This window comes from Typopeltis vanoorti, chromosome 1 (assembly GCF_054136105.1).
Source record: "Typopeltis vanoorti isolate ZY-2024b chromosome 1, IOZ_Tvanoo_1.0, whole genome shotgun sequence".
NCBI classification, from domain to species: Eukaryota; Metazoa; Arthropoda; class Arachnida; order Uropygi; family Thelyphonidae; genus Typopeltis; species Typopeltis vanoorti.
The window spans coordinates 158,176,222-158,201,483 of NC_143549.1; the positions used below are offsets into that span (position 1 = coordinate 158,176,222).

A 25,262-nucleotide genomic window follows, 5' to 3' on the forward strand; every position below is an offset into this window, starting at 1 on the left:
TTCATACCAGCATGATTTGTTTTAATTGTTTTCACCCAAATTTTCTTAATTTCATTCTGCATCCATTTCATTTCTTGCCTCATCCAACCCAACTCAACTTTAGAATCTTGCATCACATCTCCCTATCATTCAGTCTTTCTAATTTTCTAACCCTCAACTCCCGCTTCACACTTTCACTCTCATTCATCCTTTTGAGTTTCCATACTTTCGGTCCATACGTCCAACTTTCGCTATCATTTATTCTTTTTATTTTACCCACTTTCGAACTTTGCATCACACTAATTCTCGTTTCATTCATTCTTTTGATTTTTCCAACTTTCGAACCTTGCATCATGTTATTTCCCGTTTTATTCGTTCTCTCAATTTCATTGCCTTCAGCTACATTCACGTCACTTTCATCCTTTTTACCAGCCATTGTTGTTTTCAAATTGCTTGTTTTCTTTTTCAATGATTTTTTAATGATTTTTCGTCTTTCTTTCACACATCCTCCTCTTTTGAACAAGCACGCATTCTCCCCATGACATTCTCGTACTAACACTTTCTGTCATCACATTCATCTTAGCACTCATCAAATCCTTGTTTAGCTCACACTTTGCATGCACACACACACACACACCCTCCTTCCATCTGCCCTAAATATCCACAAATCATCTATGTAATCAGAGGAGTACATGTAGAACACCTTGCACTTCACGAAATGACTGAAATCTAAGTTAAAGTCAAGTCATGCAATGACAAAGCTGCTGCCATCTTTCCTCTGCCAGTTACTATTCTAAGTTCTAATAACAATGAATATGTAATTAATTATTATTATTATCCAGGCCTCCACGGAGTCAAAAGACTCATCGTGGGAGGTTGTTTTTAGGAAACTCAAAGTTTATCATACCACTCCTTGAACATATTGACCGTTCCCGCTCCACCCACTCTCTCAGGCAATGCATTCCAAGGTTAGTCAAAATATCCCACACACTAATAATACTAGTAGCACACAACTTTTATAGCAGCTCTTACTCAAACAAACACTCATATACAATTAGTTATTTCAAGAATAACTTATCTGAATCCAGAGCTCTTCTTACACACTGCTGCTAAGCTTGCCTCAAGAGTGCCCTCTCTCTTTTCATTTAGATGCAGTTTATCAGCATTGCACAAATCCTTCTTTCTGTCAAACACAAACCCCAGATCTACAAATACTACATCATTCTTTCTGCACAATCTACATATAGACTCATTGGCTATCAACGCCCTCCTCCTCAGTTCTCCTCTATCATATCCCTTACATCCTACTTCATAGAATACTTCTCTCCTCTCAAATAATTTGTACCAACCAAAACAGTCATTTCCTTTGATTTACCTTTTTGCATCTGCATGGCATGACTACTATCGTGGATTACTAAAGGAATGTGTTATGTGTTTCCTTCTTTTTTTGTTTGTGTGTATATGGCTGTAGTGAAAAGCTATAGTTGTAAAATCCTAGGAAGGATTCATAAAGGAATTTGTTTCCTTTGTTTTGTTTGTTATTGGATTTATTTTTAATTTCTGAACTTAAATTTAAATTGGATGAGTGTGACAGAGAATGTGTAATCTCTTACAGTTTTCTTTATTAGATAATTATGTTAGTACAGTTACTTAATTAGCCATTGTTTCTTTTATATTATAGTGTCTCTTGTCTGATTTAGAAATAAAGATAAGTGAAAGTAATAACTTTCAATAGTTTGGGAAACGCTAGTGTTATTTTCAAGATAGATAAATATATTGGAGGGAAGCCAGATATACTTAAATAATAATCGTGGTACAATAATAAATTTAGTGTAATCCTTTATCCAAGTGTAAGCAAACAGAGTTTGCACCTAAAAATATTTTCAGGACGGAGGTAAGGTGGTACATCCCTTGGCAACTTGTAGCAAAGGCAGACCAAGCTCACATCACTCCTTGTCTCAGTTTCTCCCATAATACAAAGCACATCTCCTTGCAGCAGAGAGAGATGTATACTGCTATGCATAAAGGGAAGGGCCACTACCCAAACCGGTTTTGACCTTTATTGAGGTCTCATTAGTGGGAGGCAGACTGAGAGTGGTGATACTACGGCAGAAGCAATGGAGAGGTCATATTTACCTATACGAGTTGCCAACCAGTGTACCACCTTATTATTAAATTACTCTGGATTTAGAGAAAGATGTTGGAAGTTTATTTTTCACTTGGTTAGACTATAATAAATTTAGTTTAATTCTTTACCCAAAGGTAAGCAAACAAAGTTTGCGCCTGAAAATACCTTTGCTACGAGTTGCCAAGGAATGTACCACTTTACCTCAGTCCTGAAGATATTTTCAAGCACAAACTTTGTTTGCTTACTTGGATAAAGGATTAAACTAAAATAAAGAGATGATGTGCATTGAATTATGTGAGAAACAGAGACAAGGAGTGTTGAGAACTTGGTCCACCTTTGCTAAGAGTTGCCAAGGGATGTAACACCTTACCTCAGTCCTGAAGATATTTTCAGGTGCAAACTTTGTTTGCTTACACTTGGATAAAGGATTAAACTAAATTTATTATAGTCTAACCAAGGGAAAAATAAACTTTCAATCTTGGTACAAACATAGCCTATAGTTGTATATAAGTTATAAATGGAATTAACGTATATACACCATGTTCGAACATAAAAATTTGTACGAATTCACATGGAGAGTACAGACAAGGAATAAGAAAAATCTCATTGACTATGTTATTGTTGATAGTGATGTTTTCTCCCTGGTGCAGGACACCAGAGTGTACAGAGGATTTGAAATTGAAAGTGTTCACTATTTAGTCTTGAGCAGGATAAAATTGAATTTCATATTGAAAAGAATGACATGAAAGAAAGTTTTAAAGTGAATAAAAGTTGAGCAGCTCTCAGAAATTCAGTGGCAAACCTTGAAGAAAACCCTGATTGATTCAGCCAGAGAGACATGTGGTGAGGTTGTCTGCAAAGATAGAAAAATCAGAACTGTATGGTGGACAGTGAAGGAAAAGAAGTAAGCATATCAAAAGTTCCTGGCAAATAAGTCAGCTTGTGCTCTTAGAGAATAAAGACAAATGTAAGAAAGCTAAACACTGTGTAAAACTAGCTAAACAAAAGTCATGGGAGGACTTTGGCAAGAACATAAAAAATAAATATCAAGAAGGTGGTAAGATATTCTGGAGGTTGTTGAAGAAGCTTAGAAATGGAGGAAAGAGTGCTGTAAAAGGAGTTAGAGATGATAAAGGTGACACGAAAACAGGAGAAAAAGATATCCTTGAAGTATGGAGTAATTACTTTGAAAAACTGCTAAAAGAAACAAGCAGTGATACTAGCACAGTGGTAAAAAACACTGACCAGGCATGCAGTCAGGAATACATATACATACTTGAAGTAGAAAAAGCCATCAAAGGCTTGAAATGTGGAAAGGCAGCAGGAGTAGATGATATTCGAACAGAAATGCTGAAGTATGGTGGTATAAAAGTCTTACAGTGGCTGCACTGCATAGTTCAGAAAGCCTGAACAGAGGGACGAATTCCCAATGATTGGAGTAGAGCTCTAATAGTACCCATATATAAAAAGGAAAATAAAACTGAATGTGAGAATTACAGAGGTATTTCCCTACTGAGTGTTCCTGGCAAGATATATGCAAGTATACTTGAGAAACGGTTGAGTAGAATTGTGGAAGAAAAGCTTGGTGAAGAACACACTGGATTCAGACCAAATAGAGGCTGTCAGGATCAGATCTTCACTTTACGAGAAATAGTTGAGAAAACATGCGAATATAACAAAGATCTGTATTTAAGTTTTCTCGATCTGGAAAAGGCATATGACAAGGTGCCAAGAGAGAAGCTATTCAAAATGCTACAGTTATATGGTGTCAATGGGACATTATATCAAGCAATACTTAGTCTTTATTTGAGTTGTAAGTCAGCAGTTAGAATTGAAGGAAGTACAGGAAAATGGTTTAATGTTCAATCTGGTGTGAGGCAAGGATGTACATTATCCCCTCTGTTATTCATTATTTATATGGATCACATTATGAAGGAAAGTGGTATTAAACATGATATCAGAATTGGAGATGTTAATGTCAGCTCTTTGCTTTATGCGGATGATGTTATACTTCTAAATAAATCCGCTACAAGTTTGCAAGATTCCCTGACTAAATTGAATAACTGTTGTAATAGATATGGTATGAAGGTCAGTATTAAAAAGACAAAGACAATGAAAATAGGTAGAATTGTTGAAAATGTCAACTGTGTTGTGAACAGAGAACCTGTGGAACATGTAAAACATTTCAGCTACTTAGCCATGATTTTTAGTGAAGATGGTAAATTAAATATGGAAATAGACAACAGAATCAACAAAGCTGGTATGATCGGAAGTGAATTGAATAAATTCATATGGAATAAGAGAGAAATTAGTCAGAACACTAAATTAGCTGTATACAAGACAGTGTTCAAACCAGTTTTAACATATGGATCTGAGAGCTGGGTCAGAAGTAAAACACTTGACCAAAGACTAGAGACCGCAGATATGAGAGTCCTGAGAAAGATTAGAGGCGTGAACAGATGGCATCAATGGCAATATCATATCAAGAACGAGATTATTAGGAAAGAACTTGACATTGTCAGTATCCAGTAATACTAGTTAGGTAATGTCACTTAAACAGAATGGGTGAGGAAAGATTAGCAAAACAAGTGTTCTCTGTCAGGTTGGCAGGAAAACGACCCAGAGGAAGACCAAGATATAGGTGGATTGATACAGTAAAAAGTGCCTTAGAAGACAGAAATATAAGATCTGATAATGTTGGAGTCTTGACAAGTAACAGACTGATTTGGAGGAAAATTGTAGATAGGAAGTTAGTAATGATGTAAATTTTTCATGTAGTACTATCATATCCTGTAAACCCCTTGAGGGTACATGTCAGGAATTTGATGATGATGATGATATCAGGTTTAAATAGGTGCAGGTAAATAAATAATCTAACCACACAGATTTGTAAACAAAGAGGTTTACTCAATTATTTATTCATCCATATCCATATAATTCATATGGATCATTTTATTGAAGAATACTTTGACAAGCAGAGACAAGCAAGTTATTGTTCCTCTGTATTGAGCCTTGATTAGACCCCACTGGCTGTTGTGCCCAGATTTGGGTGCCATAGTTTCTTCTTGATGGAGAGGAGGTGGAGAGGATCTAGAGACCAGTGACCAAGATGATAACAGGACTATGGAATGAACCTTATGAGAACAGGTTAAAGATTTGTGGGCTGCAGAAATTGGTTGATAGGCAGAAGAGGGGGGGGGAGATATGATTGAGATATTCAAATTACTGAAGGGTTTCTATAAGATTAATTCAGAAGATATTTTTGAGAATAGGTCTGGTGGTGGGAGGACTAGTGGCCATCCATGGAAACTGGGAAAGAGTGTGGTTAGCAAGGGTGTTATAGCTAGGTTTTTTACTTGGAGAGTGGGGAATGAGTGGAATAAGCTGCCAGAGTCTCTTGTGGGTGCCATGACTGTGAATGTTGAATAGTTGTTCTTGACATCCATGAGTCTAAGGACTCCTTGGAGTTGGCCATAATATAATAATAATCATAATCATAATCCGTATAATTCATCTAGATGTAATTCATCCTTATGACTTCGCAGATTGTGCTATGTGACCTCTGTTAGAGGTCACATTGCACAGGCTGTTGGTTAGAGAGTGTATATACATTAACCATTTGGCCAACAATGGGAAGCTTAATTGTTCTATACATGCGAAGACATTTGATGATATTTGACATTCCTCTCTGAAATGTTGCTTACTTTTTTTGTGTACTCATTATATAACATACAAGGTTGAAATTCTCAATTAAACTGCTAATTTTTTCTATAGATCATGAAATGCTCATATAGTTTATAATAATCCATTTTCCACAGTCATATCCCATCCATTTTTCTGCAATCAGTGCATAGTATTCGCTGTCTTTATTATTATTATTCGTGACACCTCCAAGGAGTCCGAAGACTCGCTGCAGGAGAACACCCATCGTACAACTCTCCATCTCCACCACTACACAGAACCTCTACTACCAATCACCTACATCAAGCCATCTACCTCCCACAACCACTATCACCACAGCAAGTATTTTTTTGACTGTAAATTGCATGTGTTCTCACACATTTATTCCTACGAAAATTAAGCCACTTGGGACATTATTGATTGGTTAATCAAAATAACTGAATATGACTGGTTTCAGATAATTTAAAGATACCAAGAAATTATATACTTGATTTAATCCTTTATCCAAGTGTAAGCAAACAAGTTTGCATCTGAACTATAAAATTCTGTCTATTCTTGCTATGAGAGGTTTTTTAAATAGTTCCATTCTCTTAATTCAATGTAGTCTTATAGTCAATTGCAAGGATGACTGGAGAGCAATCCCAGACAGAGAAGGCCAACTGAAGGCAGTTAACCCAGATGTTGCTAACCACCTGGGTATCAGTCATCTTTGCGCTTTAGTTTCAATTGGTTTCTTGGTTGTTCATCTATATGAGATTGGTGAAAAAGGAAAACTGATAGCCTTTGGCTATATGATGATATAAAACAGCTGAAGCCTTTTTTCTCTCTCTCATACTATCCATCTGTCTTTTTTTCTCCTAATACTACCAGGCTCTCTTGCACCCCTATACTAACTACTCTAGGCCTATGATGAGTAATCCTTTACTTTTTCACCTCAATATAGGTTGAAACCAGGGGCGATTGCTGGTCTTGAAATTCACGACTTGTTATCATTCAGGGTTAATGGGAGGTGTGATTGAAGTCTGATTAGCGGAATAATGAATTACTGACCATTTTAAACTATGTACAGGTAACCCTTGTATAACGTGGATGTTAGGTTCCACAGAAATGCCGCATTATATAAATCACGTTATGTGAGTCTCAGATCACATAGAAAAAGTAGGGTTATGTTCCGAAATTGTTTTTTTTTTTTTTTTTTTTTTAAATTATATAAACAACAATTGAATAAAAAAAATATTTTTATTTAATTCAGGTAATTCATGTAAGTTAAGAAAACATATAAACTATGAAACAAATACATAGTATAAAAGTATAAAAATTACAAATTGTATTTAAACTTCATTGCACATAATGCATAAATGTTTTAGGTAAAATAAAATAGTGCATATTTTAATCTTTCACAGCACGAGGATTTGAGGATTGGTTAATAAACACTAGTTATGTCATGTAATCACCTGATGCATTACTACAAAACAGTAGAGTAATTTTATCTTTGGAAACTTTGAATCTAGGAGCTGATCTTTCATTTTTCGAAATATAGGTCCATTTTTGCAACTTTTTCCAATATAACCCGGATTCATCTGCATTGAACACCTGGTCTGCACTATAAATGTTTATAAACTTTGAGAGTTTTTTGTTTAACTCTCCTACCGGCCAAGGTGGATGAAATAGCAAGACTACCCCAGACTTTTTTATGGATCATAACTTCATCAGCATTCTGTCTTTTATCAAGTATTTACCCTCCTCTGCTGTTAATCCCTTAACGGCGATTTGAGAGCCATTAGCGGATTAACTGTGGTCGAGCGACTTTTGTGTCACTTGTCTTTACATGTACTCTGTTATTTCGAATTTTCTTCACTGTACTAGGATATTTGATCGTTATTTTTTTTTTTTTTGCTGAACAATTTATTTCTTGTGTTTCTTTCCAAAAATAGAAGTTTCACACTGCCAAAATAAATAATCAATCCTGAAATGACCGTAGATCATCCTTTGCAATGAATATACTTTAGTCATAGTTAATTTCCTCCACTTTACTGACAGTATAGATTCTTTTTCGCGAATTTTCAAATGTTTGTTTACGTTTAAAATGTTCTGTCAAATATTTATATTTTTAAATAACATTTAGTGAAATAAATATGACATTTTGTTTTCTTTCTTTGCAAAATACCTTTATATGGATTGTCGCATTTCAATTTCAGGAACGATTGTTTTTTTTTTATTTTTTTTATGAACAACAAATGATTGTAAACTGCATTACTCGGTTTCTGATATTGTATCTTTTTTAGTATCAAAAATTTATACCTAATGGTATCTTATCAGAGACTCTTCGCCTTCTTCTTTTGCTGAAAATTGCAACAGAGGTTTTTTTTTTTTGTAGGATGCACATTACTATAATATCCAGTGCTTAACCACTGTAGATATGTTGAAAATATAATAGGAAGGATATCCTGTATGGAATGAGTAAAAATTTATGCTCATTTTTAGGATTTTTACTGCAACCCCCCCTCTCCTGTCCTGGAACTGAGTTGCATAACTACTTTAAATTTCTATAGCTTTGAAAGCTTTCAGACGGTATTCAAAATCTCTTATTTCATGTATATTATTTCTGTGAAAACTCCCATGTTACTCCTCTTAATAAACTATTATAATTACGGCTATTTTGCCTGCTTCAGTTTAGGAGTGCCCCTGTATAAATGGCATTGGCTATTTACTCATGGATTCTTAGGGCATTGTAGATGTAAATTTACCAAAAAGTATATGTAGCATAAGGAAGAGAAATTTACACATACCTTTTTCTGGGTGTTGCGGCTTTTCTTCTTTCTGTGATGTCCAAAAACTACTGAGTGTGTGGAGGTGGGGGGTGGGGGTGGGTAGGCAATTTGGGAGAATTAAATTAGAAGAACCCGGGGTTTTTTTCAGTAAGATATATATAAACGTATATATTATATTGCTATATTATATAGGGTGGGGGAAAAGGCGAAAGGGTTGATTTTTTATATAGGGAAGGGGAAAAAGGGGGTTGACGGGGTGCGGTTCCGTTTCGACTAATTCTTAGTCATCATCTAAACACATTGGGAAAGTGGATGCTATCTTCAGATATGCCGTGTTCAGATGACGACCAAGAATTAATCGAAACGGACCGCACCCCGTCAACTCCCTTTTTCCCCTTTCCTATATAAAAAATCAACCCTTTCACCTTTTCCCCCACCCTATATAATATAATAATATAATATATATGTTTATATATATATTACTGGAAAAAAACCCGGGTTTTTCTAATTTAATTCTCCCAAATTGCCTACCCCCCCCCCCACCTCCACACACTCAGTAGTTTTTGGACATCGCAGAAAGAAGAAAAGCCTCAACACCCAGAAAAAGGTATGTGTAAATTTCTCTTCCTTATGCTACATATACTTTTTGGTAAATTTACATCTACAGTGCCCTAAGAATCCATGAGTAAATAGCCAATGACATTTAAACAGGGGCACTCCTAAATTGAAGCAGGCAAAATAGCCGTAATTATAATAATCTCTTATTTCAGTTTACTGTTTTGACAAAAGAAATAAAGCAATAATATTGTTGTATATCGAAGCTTCTAATTCTGTACTCTTTCTTTGATTCTGAAATCAGTGGTCTGCTGAAATTATTCTAAGATTTAGAAATACTATGCTGTATTTTCAACATGTAGAACCCAGACAAAGAAATTTCAATTGTGTTATTTCTGTTTCTTTTTTTTTAAAAAAAAAAATCTAAATATTACTACTTCTATTTCTGCTGATTGCTATTTCTGAAATACGCTTTAGAAATGCTGGACAATAATCCTCTTACCTAGAGGAAAAGCTAAAAGTCTTAGATTACTCTTCTGAGAAACACAAGACAGAAAGTTTCCTAGAAGTTGCACTAAATTGCCTCAAGCAAGAATGTCTTGTTTCGTTTTCTGTTGTTCAGATATCCTAACACAGTAAAACTGACATTTCTTTTACAGGCTGATGAAGTATTTATGCCAAAAATGATTTCTTTATTTATAGTGATCAGTTTCACTTTTATTATTGAAAAATTCTAAATTATTTGATAATTATCTTGAAAAAAATTACTGCTATTGCTGCTGCTGCTCTTGCTTGCCATCTCACAAATGAATTGTATATTGGGTATACTTTCTAATATTCCTTTCTGCCCAGTAACAAGTTGTAGACTAATGGAAATGGAAATCACTAACTCCCCCCCCCCTCCCCTGCACACACACACACACACTAGGAACTAGATCAAAAGAACATGCCCAGAAGGCAGCACACTAAAGTACCTCGTGCAATAACTGAATATTTTACAGGCAGAAATTCCTTGTTCTGTTTTTCCATCTTTCTGATTGATTAGCAGACATTTGAAGCATATTCTGATATTGCATTTGTATGATGACAGTGTTTTTAAATATTAATTTCCCCTATTAGCCAACGTCACGTAACTTCCTGATTTATAATAATAGGGAAATAATATGTATATTTTCTTATTTATAATTTGCAAATTTATAATAATCAAAACTTAGTTTCTGTGTCAAAAATGTTATGTGGAACAATTATTATGGAAAAATCACGAATGAAATAAAAACTGTACCTATGTTTCATAAGAGCTTTCGAGTGTCTGGTAATGTTGCAACGGGAGGGGGGGGGTGATGCTATCAAAGTCGAAATAAAGTTCATTTGTATTGTGAAAGGAAATGAAATTTCACATTTGATGCATTTGATATACATATTTTGAATGATAAAAATAAGCAAATGTATCGCTTACTTTAAAAATTGGAAAATAAAATATCTGAATTATGCAGTAAATATCTATAACTGTTAATTTCATTTTGTAATGACCAATTATACAGGGAAACCAAGAAAGTGAAAGTAGAAAGAACAGTAGATTACTATATAATATAAAGAAAAAATTTAGTGATATGATTAAAGAATTTCATGTTATTGTCTATAAAGCAAAGTTGCTCCAGCATGTCCTAAAGGAAATCTGTGAAGTATTATTCGATTTCGATGGTTTTGTACAAAAATAAAAATAATATAATCTGGAACGTCGGCAGCTGGTTTTCTTTTCTTTTTTTAAAAGAATATTTCAAATAATCATCGTGAATTAATTTCTTCGAGAACAAAGAATAATGTTTTGTCTAGAAAGCGATTAGAAAAAAATTAGTGCAAAAAAATTAAAAATGAAATTGGTTCTCCAAGGTAAGGCAATATTTAAGTGAAGAAATTATGCAAGACCTTTATTTTGTCCAGAAATTAAAATTGTATTGTACAATAAAAAGAGAAAACAAAAATATAAATAATTTCTCTATTTTTAGTCTATCCTATATAACTAAAATCCAGTTGACCAGCATAGAACAAGGATGTGCATTTCTTGTTATAGGCAACTGAGAGGTAGCTACGAACGTGAGATAATCCTCTTCAGCATGAGGATTTATCACACCTTCTAATGGACAGGATGGTCAAATTGCACTTCTTATCCTGGTTCTTTAAACAGGTGGGCTGAATCATATCCAGATTTAGTTGGATGTTTATAGATGTCCTAGCCGTTTGGAAGGTTAATAAGATTTCCATCCATAGCAATTTTCTTTTGAGGTGCAATGTTCTATCGAAATCATTAGAGATTTCTTCATTTTTCCATTAGAATATCGCATACATGAGTAATGCACTTTGCACTTATCGTTGACCCAGCAATAAACACTTTCTTGGATTTTATGTTCATTTTGTTTGATTGTTCGAATTGTCGATTCATTTAAATTCCAAGTCCCTGCAAAAACTCCTGGTTTTTCTCCATTTTTCAACTGATCCAAGATTTTGAATATTTTTCTTCAAGAGAAATTAATTTTGTTTTCAATGTTGGTTTTTCCCTTTCGTTGCAGTTTGTGGTCATTACTATAAAAATAAGTTTTTACGCAAAAAAGCAAGTATTACATATTGTATGTAACTCACCAGAAAATAAAGTGCTCAGCTTGAGATGAACACACTTATGATTTTTAATGCACTTTCCTGGCAGAAACAAGGACAATTTTCAACAATAAACGTTTTATACAGTAAACAATTGAGGTACATGCATGCTAAAGGGTATTTCCCCTAATATAAATTCGCTACTTATAATTACATGCGGGATACAGGCAGACACAAATTTAATGAAGATAAAATTTGATTTTAAAATCGCATGGTGAAAAACATATGAAAAGATAAAGGGTTACTACAATTTGTAGACCGTGTTTTTATCGGAACCGTGTTGTATAAGTGCCGTGTTCAACAAGGGTTACTACAATTTTAGACTACGTTATATCGAAACAGTGTTGTATAAGTACCGCATTATACGAGAGTTACCTGTATTTAGAAATTTATGTACATTTAATCATACAAATATAACATTTATTTTACAAATGATATTCTGTCTTTTTCAATTTAGCTACTTGAATACAAATTCTACCCTACAGTTCTTCTTTATGAACTGGTCAATAACATCATCATAAAAAGTTGGTTGTAACTTAATTTTCCGAAGCAACACGCACACTTGTAAAGGCTGGCTGAAGCTCGCTGGCTAGAGCTACTTTGACTATGTATGGGCGTGTTTAGGCAACATGATGTGGATGTGATGAGATGATGTGGAGGGAGCAGAAATGGCTTAAAACGTCTTCTGTCTACAAAAATAAAAGCCTAAATGGAATGCTTATAAATGCATGCATTTATTAACAAATAAGTATTACTTATTTCTCAATTAATGAGCTTGTGCAGCAAGCATAGCAAGCATGGAGAATTCGCTACTGGTTGAAACCAGTCTGGGTAGTGACCCTTCCGATAATGCATAACATTATACATGTCTGCAAGGAGATGCACTTGTGGTTTCAGATAGTTGTTTCTTATCTAAAAAAAATACTTTAACAATGGTATTCGATCCTAAATATTCCAAATAAATAGAATAAGAATTATTAGAATAAGAGAAAGAGATGACTGCAGTAGAAGATATTATGAAGTGTTGTGAAGCAGCTACACTGCTTTGAAAGAAGTCAATGGACAACATTTAAAGGTGGCACCTGTGAATAAGTTATTAAACTTGTGCTCCAACATTTTATTATTTTTGTAAGTGTTTTTCATGCAAAATAATCAGCAAACAGGAACCTAACAGAGGGTACTAAGGAGTGATTACTTCTGCAAAACCTGAAAGTACCCATAGTCCATCACATCAGTTATCCTTACAATTAAAAAGCAGCCATGTGAAAGTGCCCACTATGCCTACCATACAAAGTAAAGACGGCAGCAATAAAGGCCAACGATGAAAGAGTTCCTCAAGTCTCGACAGCATGTAGCGACATCACCAAAAAACCCAATGATGATGATGATATGAAGTGCTCTAGCTGTAAAACAAGTTACTGAAAAAAAGGGTATATTGTGCGATTTCTGTTGCTACTGACTACATGCTTCCTGCACAAAAATAGATGAAGTGGCACACAAGTTAGTTATCGATCTCAACCCAACCTTTTTTCTGTCTGCTGTGCCTCCCTTTCGTAAAACAGCTTCTAAACTTGGGCAAATCAGTTGAGAATCTCAAACAACACCTTAATACTATGATCGAAATTCTCTCTTCCAAAATCCGAATGCTGTAAACTAAGCTCGAGCTACTTGACGATCAGTGCCCCATCGCAAGTGCACCCTTTCCCACTAAAACTAAACGACCTTATCGCATCAGCACTACACGAGTCAATCAAGGCCGAAAACAGGAAACTTTATGCCATTATTTTAAACTTTCCAACAAAAAATGATAAATCATTAAAAGAAGATGTCAGCAAATTAGCAGGAGAATACAACTTTGATCCCATAAATATTGTTAGATGCCATTGTTTCAGATCCATAAATAAAAGCAAGGATGGAATGAACTTTCCACATCTCATGAAAGTGACTCATGATACACTGACAAGCACATCCAAATTGATAATGGCAATAAATAACAAGTTACAGGACACTTGCCTCCAATAGCGCATATATACTCGACCTGTCTTTACTTTATATTTGCGCAGAGGGAACAAGGACACCAACTTAGAAAACAACTTGAAGAAAAATGCCAAATTGGAGACAGCAGTTGGATCATCGATTACAAACAAGTTAAACTAGTGCAAAAATTAAGTGACACCACTAGCAGCCACTGTGAGGACCAGTATGCAGGCACTACATAGGAGATGTGCAAGACCCTTGCGATCAAATATATGTCCCACAGAACCTTTCACATCTACTTCACCGACATCTGTGGCCTCCACTCCAACCTTAATAGTGTCCACTACCATCTTCAGTCCACCAAACTTCACCTATTCTTTTCAGCAGAAACTCAAATCCACCTCCCCCGAGCACTATCCATCTCAACCTTCCAAACTACACACTGTTTAACTCGACCAAGGGTGGCATCTGTGCATATATCCACTGTGACATATCTTGCCAGAGAGCACCTAACCTAGAATTGCGTAACTTTCACCTTCTTTGGTTGAAAATATATCTTTCCCCACTCAGTCAAATTCATTTGCTGTCTCTATTGTTCTCCTAATGCCACCAACCACTCTGAGTTCATTAATTTCCTCTCCTTAAAAATTGATTTTCTCCAGTCCCACTCTCCCAACAGTGAAATTAAATATAATTTCACTGTTGGGAGATTGCAGGCAGAGATGCTGAAACATTTGCCATCGTTAACGACCTTACACAAATTGTTCACATGCCAACCAGAATACCAGATAACCTGAACCACTCCCCAAGTAGTGATCCCCCCCCCCTGAGTAATTCTGACCACAATCTAGTACTCATCTCCTCCCTCATGCAACAATAGAAGTCACGGAGGCTATCCCACCTGACACTGTTATAATGCCATACAAGAGTAGTTTAGCATTATAACAGTGTCTGGGATAGTCTCCTTCTATGCTTCATTCCCATGGTTGGACTATTGTTTCAGTCATCCAGTCCAAACATATGCATGAAATGTATCACCAAAGTAATCCTCACTGGCTTGGAAACATGCATTCCACACTTCTCTGAACTGCCATCCCCTCACTAAACCCTGGTTCTCCAAACAATGTGCCAAGGCTGCAATCTTCCATCCTCCTTCAATGCTTATACTGAAGCCCGAAATAGTGCAAGGAAACTATCATTGACCTACTTCAGTTTACCTTCAACCCAATACACAGTTTTGAAGATGACAGCGCATTGCACTCCTCCCTTTCATTTGATAAACCTTATGCCACACAACTCACTTCAACCTATAGAACATCAACCACCACTGCCCTCAATTCTGATCTCTAAGCCGTCCTCCAGTGGGGGCTCAGGCAACCTCATCAATTTCAATGCTAGTAAAACTCAATTCTGTCTTATTTCTCACAAAAAAGAACCATTTTCCACCAGTACTATTTTTTTATAACACTCAAATTTCCAGACAAGATTAGATTTCTCTTTTTGGAATTACCCTGACATCAGTCCTCTTCTAGCATAAATACATCATAACCAATGCATCCTTATCTTCCAAAAAAACTAGGATGTCTCTTTCGCTCAAGATGTTACTTCATCTCTAAACAGCTGTTAACCTTATACAAATTACAAATCCACCCAGCTATCAAATACTGCTCTCACATTTGGAGTGAGGCTCCTAAAAGCTCTCTCAAAATGCTTGACTCAATACAGAGGAGAGCAATTAGATTAATAAATAACCCATATCTTAACAACCCACTTTCACACAGAGGTTTGGTCTCTGCAATTTGTGTATTCTATAAATATTTCCATGGCAAATGTTCATCTGAAATAGCATCAATAATTCCCTCACTCAGTACTAAGCCTATTGGAACATGTACAGCAGCTGCCCAACATCCTTTCACACTGCACCTTGAAATCCACAGAACAAGGTTCTTTTCCTCCTCCTTCATCCCTGCTACTGCTGTACTGTGGAACAGTCTTCTTCCTGATGCTTTTTCCAAGGAATATAATATACAGGATTTGTAGCCAGTATGAATTAGAGGTATATGATGCTCCCGAGTCAGTGCATCTCTGTCTGGGTGAAATGGCTGCGAGAAGGGAACTGGTGGAATTTGAAATGCATTGTGATAGGATGCCATGTTGCAGGTCTATCTGTTCTGTAAATTGTTGACAAATTGTTGGCCATCCCAGATCAACAATCCCAGGAAAACATTAGTGAGACATGGTTGACAGAAGATGATATATTGCAGGCGTAGACTTCTGTAACTAATTGGTTCAAAAGATATATTTCGGTGATTACACCACATTTTTTAATTATTTAGTTATATAAAATACTGAAATATTAGCTCCCGACAAGTTTCGTAAATCATAGGATTTACATCTTCAGGGGGTAAATAGTATAACTTAAAGTTTAAACAAAAGAATTAATAAATACAAATCATAACTGTCTGGCTATTCATAAAACTCAAATAACAGAATGCAGATATATAACGTTATTGACATTGAATAATACTGGACGATGTCACGTGTTCTTGTTCTCGTTCATACAGTCTGAGCTCATCAATCTGAGCTATCAATCAATCTAAGTTCATACAGTCCGACCTCAGATTGATGAGCTCGGACTGTATGAACGAGAACAAGAACACGTGACATCGTCCAGTATTGTTCAATGTCAATAATGTTATATATCTGCATTCTGTTATTTGAGTTTTATGAATAGCTAGATGGTTATGATTTGTATTTATTAATTCTCTTGTTTAAACTTTAAGTTATACTATTTACCCCCTGAAGATGTAAATCCTACGATTTATGAAACTTGTCAGGAACTATTATTTCAGTGTTTTATTATATAGTTAGTGGGACAGAATGCGAAGGGTATAGTGTGTTTGGGGAGGACAGAGAGAGAGAAATGAATGAGGGGAGGAGTATTAATGATGATAGCTGATGAAATGCAACCAAAGAGAGTAGGAGTTCAACTGCGGGCCAGTGAAAATAGCACATTTGAGGCCATCTGATGTGAGATAGTGGTCAGCAGAACAAAATATACAGGTTGCTTTTATAGATCAGGAGATGTAAAGGATGGTTGGATTAGTATGCATCAGCAAATAATCTCAGTGAGTGGAGGGAAGGAGGGAGAATAATTGTTATGGGGGACTTCAACTTGGGAACACAGATCAGAAGAATTATAAGAAGCATTACTAAGGAATAATTATAAAGAATTATTCCTTAGTAATTTATGCAATTACTAAGGAATAATTACCTGATGCAGCATGTGATGGAATATACCAGTGGTTGTGGGTGCCAGATCTAGTAATTGCATCAGAGAATGTGTCTGTAACCAATATGACCACATTGCCACCAGATGGTAAGAAAGATCATATCATCTTGACCTTTAATATGTGGAATTTTCACTTAAGAGGGGTATATGTCGAATCACAGAGCTTGTAAGTATGACAAACAGAAGATTTGCTTGAATTAGTGCCTTCTTCTTCTTTAGTATTCTGCAATTGAGTAGGTTCTTCTTTTAGTAGCAAAAACTTTCCTTCCACTCTCTTCTGTTCTGAGCCTTCTCTTTCAAGGTTGTGTACCTGTCTCCATTGAGCATATCATCTAGCATTGTTTTCCTTACTCTTCCTCTGGGTCTTTTTCCATCTATTTTTCCTTTGATGGCATCTCTGATGATTCCATTCCCTCTCAGAATATATCCGATCCAGTTTTCCTTGCTTCTTTTTATCCTCTTTAACAGACTTCTTTCTTCTTCTACCCTTTTTAAGACCTCTTCATCAGCTATTTTATCTGTCCATTTGATTTTTTCCATCCATCAATCCACATCTCAAAGCTTTCCAAAATCTTAATTTCTTCTTTCTTCAATGTCCAAGTTTCAGATGCATAATAGAGGGCAACACTCCACACATAACATTTTATTAGTCTTTTCTTTAGGTCTCTATCCATTTTACTTCTCTTGTCTCTTCCCATCGCTATTCTTGCTTTTATGTCACTTTTACATCTTCCATCACTGCTAATGACACTTCCTAGATATTTAAATGTCTTTACTTGATTCAATTTGTCCCCATTTATTCTGATAACCATATTTGCCTCTTTCTTTGCTATTTTCATCACCTTTGTTTATACTGATATTAATTTTCATTCCACAATTGATACAGGATTCCAGTAATCTGTTCAACAGATGTTGTAGTACTGTTTCAGTGTTTGATTGTAACGTCTATTCATCTGTGTATCTTATTGCAAATATCTGTCTACCTCCAATCTTTATACCTTCTTCCGAATTATCCAGTGCTTCTTTTAACATTGCTTCGGAATACATGTTGAACAAAATTGGTGAAGAACAGCCTTGTCTTACTCCTTGTCTAATGATACCTGGTTCTGTTGTACCATATATGTCTCTCACCATGGCAGTTTGTCCCATAATTAGCCTTCTGTCTTTCCAATTTATACCAATCTTTTCCATTACTTCCACCATCTTATCCCATTTTGCATAGTCAAAAGCTTTCTCAAAATCTATATAACAGATGTTAACTTCTTTTTTCACTTCTAGACTTCTTTCACTTACTATTCTTAACAGTCACAATCGCATCTCTTGTTCCTCTACCCTTCCTAAAACCAAACTGATTTTCTCCAAGAAATTCTTCCACTTTAGATGCAATTCTTCGTATTAAGATTCTCATAAGTATTCTCATAATTAGTGCCATGGCATGTGAAATTGCAAGGGCAGATAGTGAATGGGAAGTGATAAAGGATTGTTTGAGGGAAGTGATAGCAGACTGAATTCCTAGAGGCAGGAGAATAAATCAAGTGGGAGTTAAATAGATGAATACCAACATTAAACTGTATCTACAAAAAAAAAGAAAAAAAAAAGAAGAAAAGAAAAATTTTTGGTGGGAATTCAAGGAGAAAAGTGACTAGCAGACACATGAGCAGTACAAAGCTCAGGGCAGAAAGTAACCAATGTTGTAAGAAAAGCAAAAGTAGGGTATGAAAGGAAGTTAGCAGTATAGACCAAAGATAATGCCAAAGAGTTATTTTTGTATGTTGCAAGTAAAAGGAAGAATGTTTATTGCAGAATGATTTTAATGAATGCTGATGATTAGGGAAGTAACTGAATCAGTTGAAATAGTAGAATTACTAAGTTAGTAAATTCTAAGGGGGGGGGTACTTAAGGGTCAAAGCTGTATAACTGAGAGGAGACCTCCACATAGCCTTTAAAGGAATGCGGAAAACCAACCAGGGCTTCTGACCTAATGTACAATCCTCACCTTCTTGTGGTGCACCCGATACTGAACGAACGAACGAGGTTGGGGCTGACAATTTGGGATTTAGCCAACCAAATTGTATTCTTATTGGTTAAACCAATATAAAAAATGATGGTACAACATGACAAAATTTCATGCTGGCTGGAGGGCTTCGCCCGGTTAAACAAGACCCCTGCTGTTTTCACCAGGGAACCAGGGCAAACAACGAAAAGTCAGCTACTGGAACAAATCTGAAAACACACCCCAACTCAACATCACCAGATTTAAAGATCGGTACTATCAACATAAGCCTGAATGGCAAAGAAATGGAGCTAGCTGAGGAATTAGATAAGTACTAGATCGACATAATAGGAGTGACTGAAACAAAAAAGACAAAAAGTGGTGAGCTCTTTCTGAGCAATAAATACAAAATGTTATATTCAGGCAATAACAATCAAGGAAAAGGATTAACCATAGTATTCAACACAAAATACGAGGCTAATCTTCTTGAATGGCAGTCAGTCTCAAGTAGAGTGATTTGGGCAAATATGAGAATGGGGAACTGGACAATGAGACTTATTTGTGCCTATGGTCCCACAGAAGGTTCTACTAAGGTAGAAGTGGAGGAATTTTTTATGTATCCTCACAAAAACCTACCATATGGCTTCACTACATTGATGATGTGTTCGCTATTTGGCCACATGGCCTGGATACACTCCTCCCCTTCTTAACACACTTAAACAACCAACACCCTAGAATCAAGTTCATCCTGGAAAAAGAGAAAAACAATAGCCTCCCCTTCCTAGACACACTAGTCACCTGCCAACCTGATGGAACCTTGGTTTTCTCAGTTTATAGAAAACCCACCCATACAGACCAACAAGATTCATTCACCAACAATCCCACCACCACCCCCCCTCACAACAATATGGAGTTATTAAGACACTATTCAACAGGGCAAAACGTATCTGTTCCAATGATCAAGCCCTAACCACTGAACTAAATCACATCCTTAACACTTTCTCAGCCAATGGCTACCCCCCCCCCCAATAAAATCCAAAAAATACTTAAACCAGTTATCCACAACCCACCTCCCCCCTCCTTCACAAAAAAGATTACTCTAAATCCATCACCATCCCCTACATCCGAGGCACCTCAGAAAAAAATCAACAAAATCCTAAAAAAACATGACTCAACCACCTGTTACAGACCATATAGAAAATTGGCATCCCTTATCCACTCGACTAAAGACAAATCACTTCCCCTAGACCTACCAGGTCCCTTGCAGCTGTAAATTGTCCTACTTTGACCAAACAGGCAGGACAGCAAATATCAGAATCTCAGAACACAAGGACTACATCTGATTTCTCCAGTATAGCCACTCAGGGCTTGCAGACCATGCTCTGGATACCCGCCACAGAATAAGGTGGAAGAAAGCCACAGTAATACACTGCAGCAAGTTCAAATATGAAAGACTATTCATGGAATTAGCCTCAGCCCATAGGAACATGCCAACCCTCAACAAATTTGAGTGCATAAGACTGCCCCAAATTTTGGAAACATATATCAGAAGAACTTCAGCCCAAAGGGCAATAACTACCAATATAGCCCACCAGGGGGCACCATCAGGACTTTAGAAAAATGGTAGCTTCCTCGCTTCTTTTCTCATTTGCTGTTATGTAGTACTTGCGTGCACCTGTTCTTTATTTTAAGTTCCCATTGAAGATGGCAACGTGACGTTGCTGAAATATTGGAAAGTATTTATTAAAGTTGTTTTAATTTATATTTCTAGTGTACGCTGTCAATTCCTTAGTTATTAGTTATCATGTTTAACCAGCGTATAAGCCTTTCAACAAGAAACACACACACTATCTTTCCTCTCTGTGTTTTCTTTTATACAACCTCAAGCATGAATCTCAAATCTTTCACCACCTGATTTACACTGCCTGTCAAGTCATTTGTGCCCACCCACCATCACAATCATCTCATCCACCCTTTCACCCTGCTTAATTGCCAGAGTCACACTTTCTATTGTTTCTCCAGGGAAACATTCCTCTGGCATCCTATCTTGCACACCACGGATCATCGAGTCTCCATACATCACACCTCTTACCACTTTATTCCTTGATTGCTCCCTCACTCTCTCTCTCCTCTAACTCCCCTAACTCCCTCACTCTGTGTTCCCCTACTTCCTTGCTGTCCTGGCATCACTCTATCCCTGGTTCCAGCACTCCCTCACATTCTTCTCATTACCTTGCTCCTACTGTTTCCATTCTTTCTTCTTTTATCATTCCCACAATTCTCTCTCTCATTCCCTCACTTCTACTGTTTCTGTTCTCTTTTCTTCTATCATTCTCATGTCTCTCTCTCTGATTCCCTCTCTTCTACCATTCCTGTTCTCTTCTCTTCAATCATTCCCATAACTCTCTCTCTCACTCGTACTCTGGTTTGCTTTGCATTCATCTATTCCATTCACCTAATCTCATCTTTCATGCTTCTCATCTCATTCCCGAGACATTCCACTCCTCTTTTAGCTCATGTATCTCTCTCTCTCTCTCTGCAAGTTAGCCATTCTTGCTTGCCATTCATTCTCCCAATCAAGACAATCATTTCAAGACCATCATCTACAGTTATTTCCTAGATAAAGTGGTTTCAAGGAGAACTGTTTCTTTCAAGAGAGAACTAGAATGAAGTTTCTGATATAGTAAAAGACATTTTTAACTGATATTATAGGTTCCATTAGTGTAGTAATGATTTAATGGCTGTTTTGGAGGATACACCTAGTTGATTTTTAAGTGTTCGATCATTTTTCTTTGGGAAAATCCTTCATACAGGAAAAGGAAAAAGATTGTGAATCCTGAAGATGAAAGTAGAAAGAAGAAACGTGATATTATTCTAGAAGGCATTAAAAGAGGAACACTAGACAGTGTTTGAATTTGAAGCTTTTTTCATCAGGTCTGAACTTTTCATATCACTAACTAAGAATGGGAAATCTGCAATTATTTCCTAGATAAAGTGGTTTTAAGGAGAACTGTTTCTTTCAAATGAGATAATTCTTTTTTAGCTGGTATATTTTTGGGCCCATAAACCAGATCAGACATGATTTGTTTGTTTGTATTTTTAGATTTTAAGACAGCTTTCTGTTGTTGAAGTAAAGTTCAGAATATTGTATGTATTTTTTCAAATATATCCTAATATTAGTAAACTGTTTTTCATTTTATAATTAGAGGTGAGAAGACTCAGTTTACTTAATTGTTGTTTAAGTTAAGATTGAATTTTGAGAATAGATTGCAAACTATCATAGCAAATTACAAATTACTGTAGTCTTACTTGGATACTTAGATTTCAGTATAGAAATCTGATACCACTCACAAACTATTTTTACAATTTATTTATTTATTCTTATGGAGTTTCCTCCCTTTTTCTCCCCCGTCCCTATTGGGGCAAGTTGAGCCCCCTCATGGGTGATTAAGTATTTATGGCTGTAGATCCGTGTGTGTTCATGGGGCCAGTTTGCCTGCTTGCGTGATGAAAAATGCCCAATAAACTGGCAGAAAAAACTGTACTGCCCACGCCCAAGACTGGCTAACTTGGCTATGGCTGAGGAAGATCCTTAAATTCCTCATGTCTTTGACGGGAATCAAACCCGGGACACTCCTTCCCCATTATTTAAGTTTATAGTAAGCCAAGTTACTTGTTGACTATGACACGCAGGTATTGATTTTATTTCATTAAGTGAAGGCAACTGAGATGAAGTGAATTGAAATTAATTTCTCTACTTGTTATGGATTATCTTGAATAAATGTAAATGTATAAGATTATATTTAGATGATTCTGTTGATTTATTAATGTTTTTTGATCAGCAGGGCTCACTATTCACATATGCTCCATGTGAAGATAAAGATGTTTCGTGCATATTAAGTGGTGATATAACTCCCATTGTTGGAATAGGATTCTTGCATAATCCTTCACAATATTGCATTGTGAGTATATCTTTCTTAACTTATTTTACAATATTAAGCAGCAAGTATAAATTATTACATAATATAAACCATATAGTTCAGAAAAGATTGGTGGAAACATAATTCAAAAGTAATCCTGAGCTGTGCAATCGAGGTGCTTGGTGAGACATCTGGAAAGATTAGAGAGCAGAAGGAGGGTTGGCGGTGGAATAATAATGTACAAATGGCAGTGACAGCTAAGAGAAAGGCAAAGCAGAAGTGGGATGAGTCAAGAGTGGAAGAGGACAGAGAGGTGTACAGAGAGAGAAAGCAAGAAGCCAAGAGAGTTGTGGCACAGGCGAAGGCCATGGCATATCAAGATCTGTATAATCAATTAGAAACAAAGGAAGGACAGAGAAAAATTTACCAACTAGCGAAATGTAGAAATAAAGCAGCAAAGGACATCTTACATGTCAGGCAGATCAAAGACGCTGAAGGAAGAGTATTATGGAGAGATGTGGACATAAGAAACAGATGGAAAATATACTTTGAGGGACTTTTGAATGAGGAAAATGCAAGGACTCACAGAGAAGATGGGCAGCCTTCTGAGGGGATGGTGCAGAACATCAGTAGAGTGGAAGTGACAGAGACCATGAAGAGGATGAGGAATGTAAAATCGGTGGGCCCTGACAGAATTCCAGTGGAGGCATGGAAGGCACTGGGGGAAGGGGGAATTGACCTGCTGTGTGACCTGTTCATGAAAGTTTGCCAACAGGAAAATATACCCAAGGAATGGAGGGAGAGTACTTTTGTCCCCATCTACAAGGATAAAGGGGATGCACAAGACTGTAAAAATTACAGAGGAATAAAGTTGATGTCCCACACAATGAAAATCCTAGAAAGGGTTCTTGATGGTAGATTGAGGAAGGAGGTGGAGATTGCAAAGGAACAATTTGGTTTCATGCCTTGTAGATCCCCAACAGATGTTATCTTTGGGTTACTGCAGATGATGGAAAAGTATCAAGAGAAACAAAGGGAGCTACATCTGGCATTTATTGATCTTGAGAATGCATACGATAGAGTGCCAAAGCAAGAAGTCTAGAGGTGTCTGAGGGAGAAGAAGGTTCCGGAGAAATATGTCAGGTTGGTGCGGGAGATGTACAGAAATGTGAAGACAAGTGTTTGGACCTGTCTGGAACAGATAGAAAGTTTTCAAGTAACAGTTGGCTTGCATCAAGGGTCAGCATTAAGTCCGTTTCTGTTTAATATTGTGATGGAGGTGGTAACAGAGGAAGTGAGAGAAGATGCACCTTGGACAATGTTGTATGCAGATGACATCTTGCTATGTGCAGATTCAAGAGAAGAAGTGGGAACTAAACTGGAAAGATGAGAAAAGTACTGGAAGAGAGAGGTATGAGACCGAGCAGAACTAAGACGGAGTATATGTGTTGCACAGTGGGCGGCACACAGGAGACAGATCTGGAGCTGGAAGGAAATGTCATCAAGAAGGTGAGAGACTTTAGATACTTAGGTTCAACAGTGGAAGATGGAGGAGCTGAGAAAGAAGTGGGATGCAGGATACAAGCGGGTTGGAGGAACTGGAGGGAGATGGCTGGAGTGTTATGCGATAAGAGGGTGCCGATCAGTCTGAAAGGCAACATCTATAGGACAGTAGTGAGGCCAGCTATGACGTATGCTATAGAAACTGTGGCCCTGAGGAAAAATAACATCAGCAGGATGGAAGTAGCAGAGATGAGAATGCTTAGGTGGATGCGGTGTGGCCACAAAGGATCGTCTGAGAAATAACTATGTCAGGGGTACAGTGAAAGTTACGAACTTAGGAGCAAAAATACAAGAGGCAAGGTTGAGATGGTTTGGTCATGTGATGAGAAGGGAGGACGAATATGTGGGAAGAAGGGTCATGCAGATGGATGTGCAAGGAAGGCGGAAGTGTGGGTGGCCAAAGAAGAGATGGAGGGAGCTGGTAGAAAAGGACTTGACGATGAAGAACTTGGATGTGGTGACCAGTGGCGCACTCAGGATTTTATCTTGGAGGGGGCCGAGTGCTCAGGATTTAACCTTTGGGGGGGTGGGGGCCGAGTTGAGTAGACGTTTTGCAAATACACACTGCACATCGCATACGACCTATAACTGAGCATCTGCAGTGATCGCTAATTCATAAGTAGCACACAACATAAATAAAAAAAATGAATTTTAATTAGGAAAAGATTTTTGGAAATTTTTCTAGTGTTTTTTCCTTTTCTTTGGGGGGTGCCCAGGCCCCTTGCCCCCCCCCCCCCCTCTGGGTGTACCA

The 25,262-nt window shown here is 36.8% G+C and overlaps 1 protein-coding gene across 1 annotated transcript in view; it reads left to right on the plus strand.

Moving 5' to 3' along the window:
- Positions 1-25,262, plus strand: part of LOC150110579 (cilia- and flagella-associated protein 43-like) — a 609,434-nt gene that overhangs the window by 168,527 nt on the left and 415,645 nt on the right. The window contains exon 9 of the mRNA XM_090401881.1: positions 22,874-22,990. Within this exon, the coding sequence (XP_090258007.1) occupies positions 22,874-22,990 (117 nt within the window). The remainder of the gene's footprint in view (positions 1-22,873; positions 22,991-25,262) is intronic.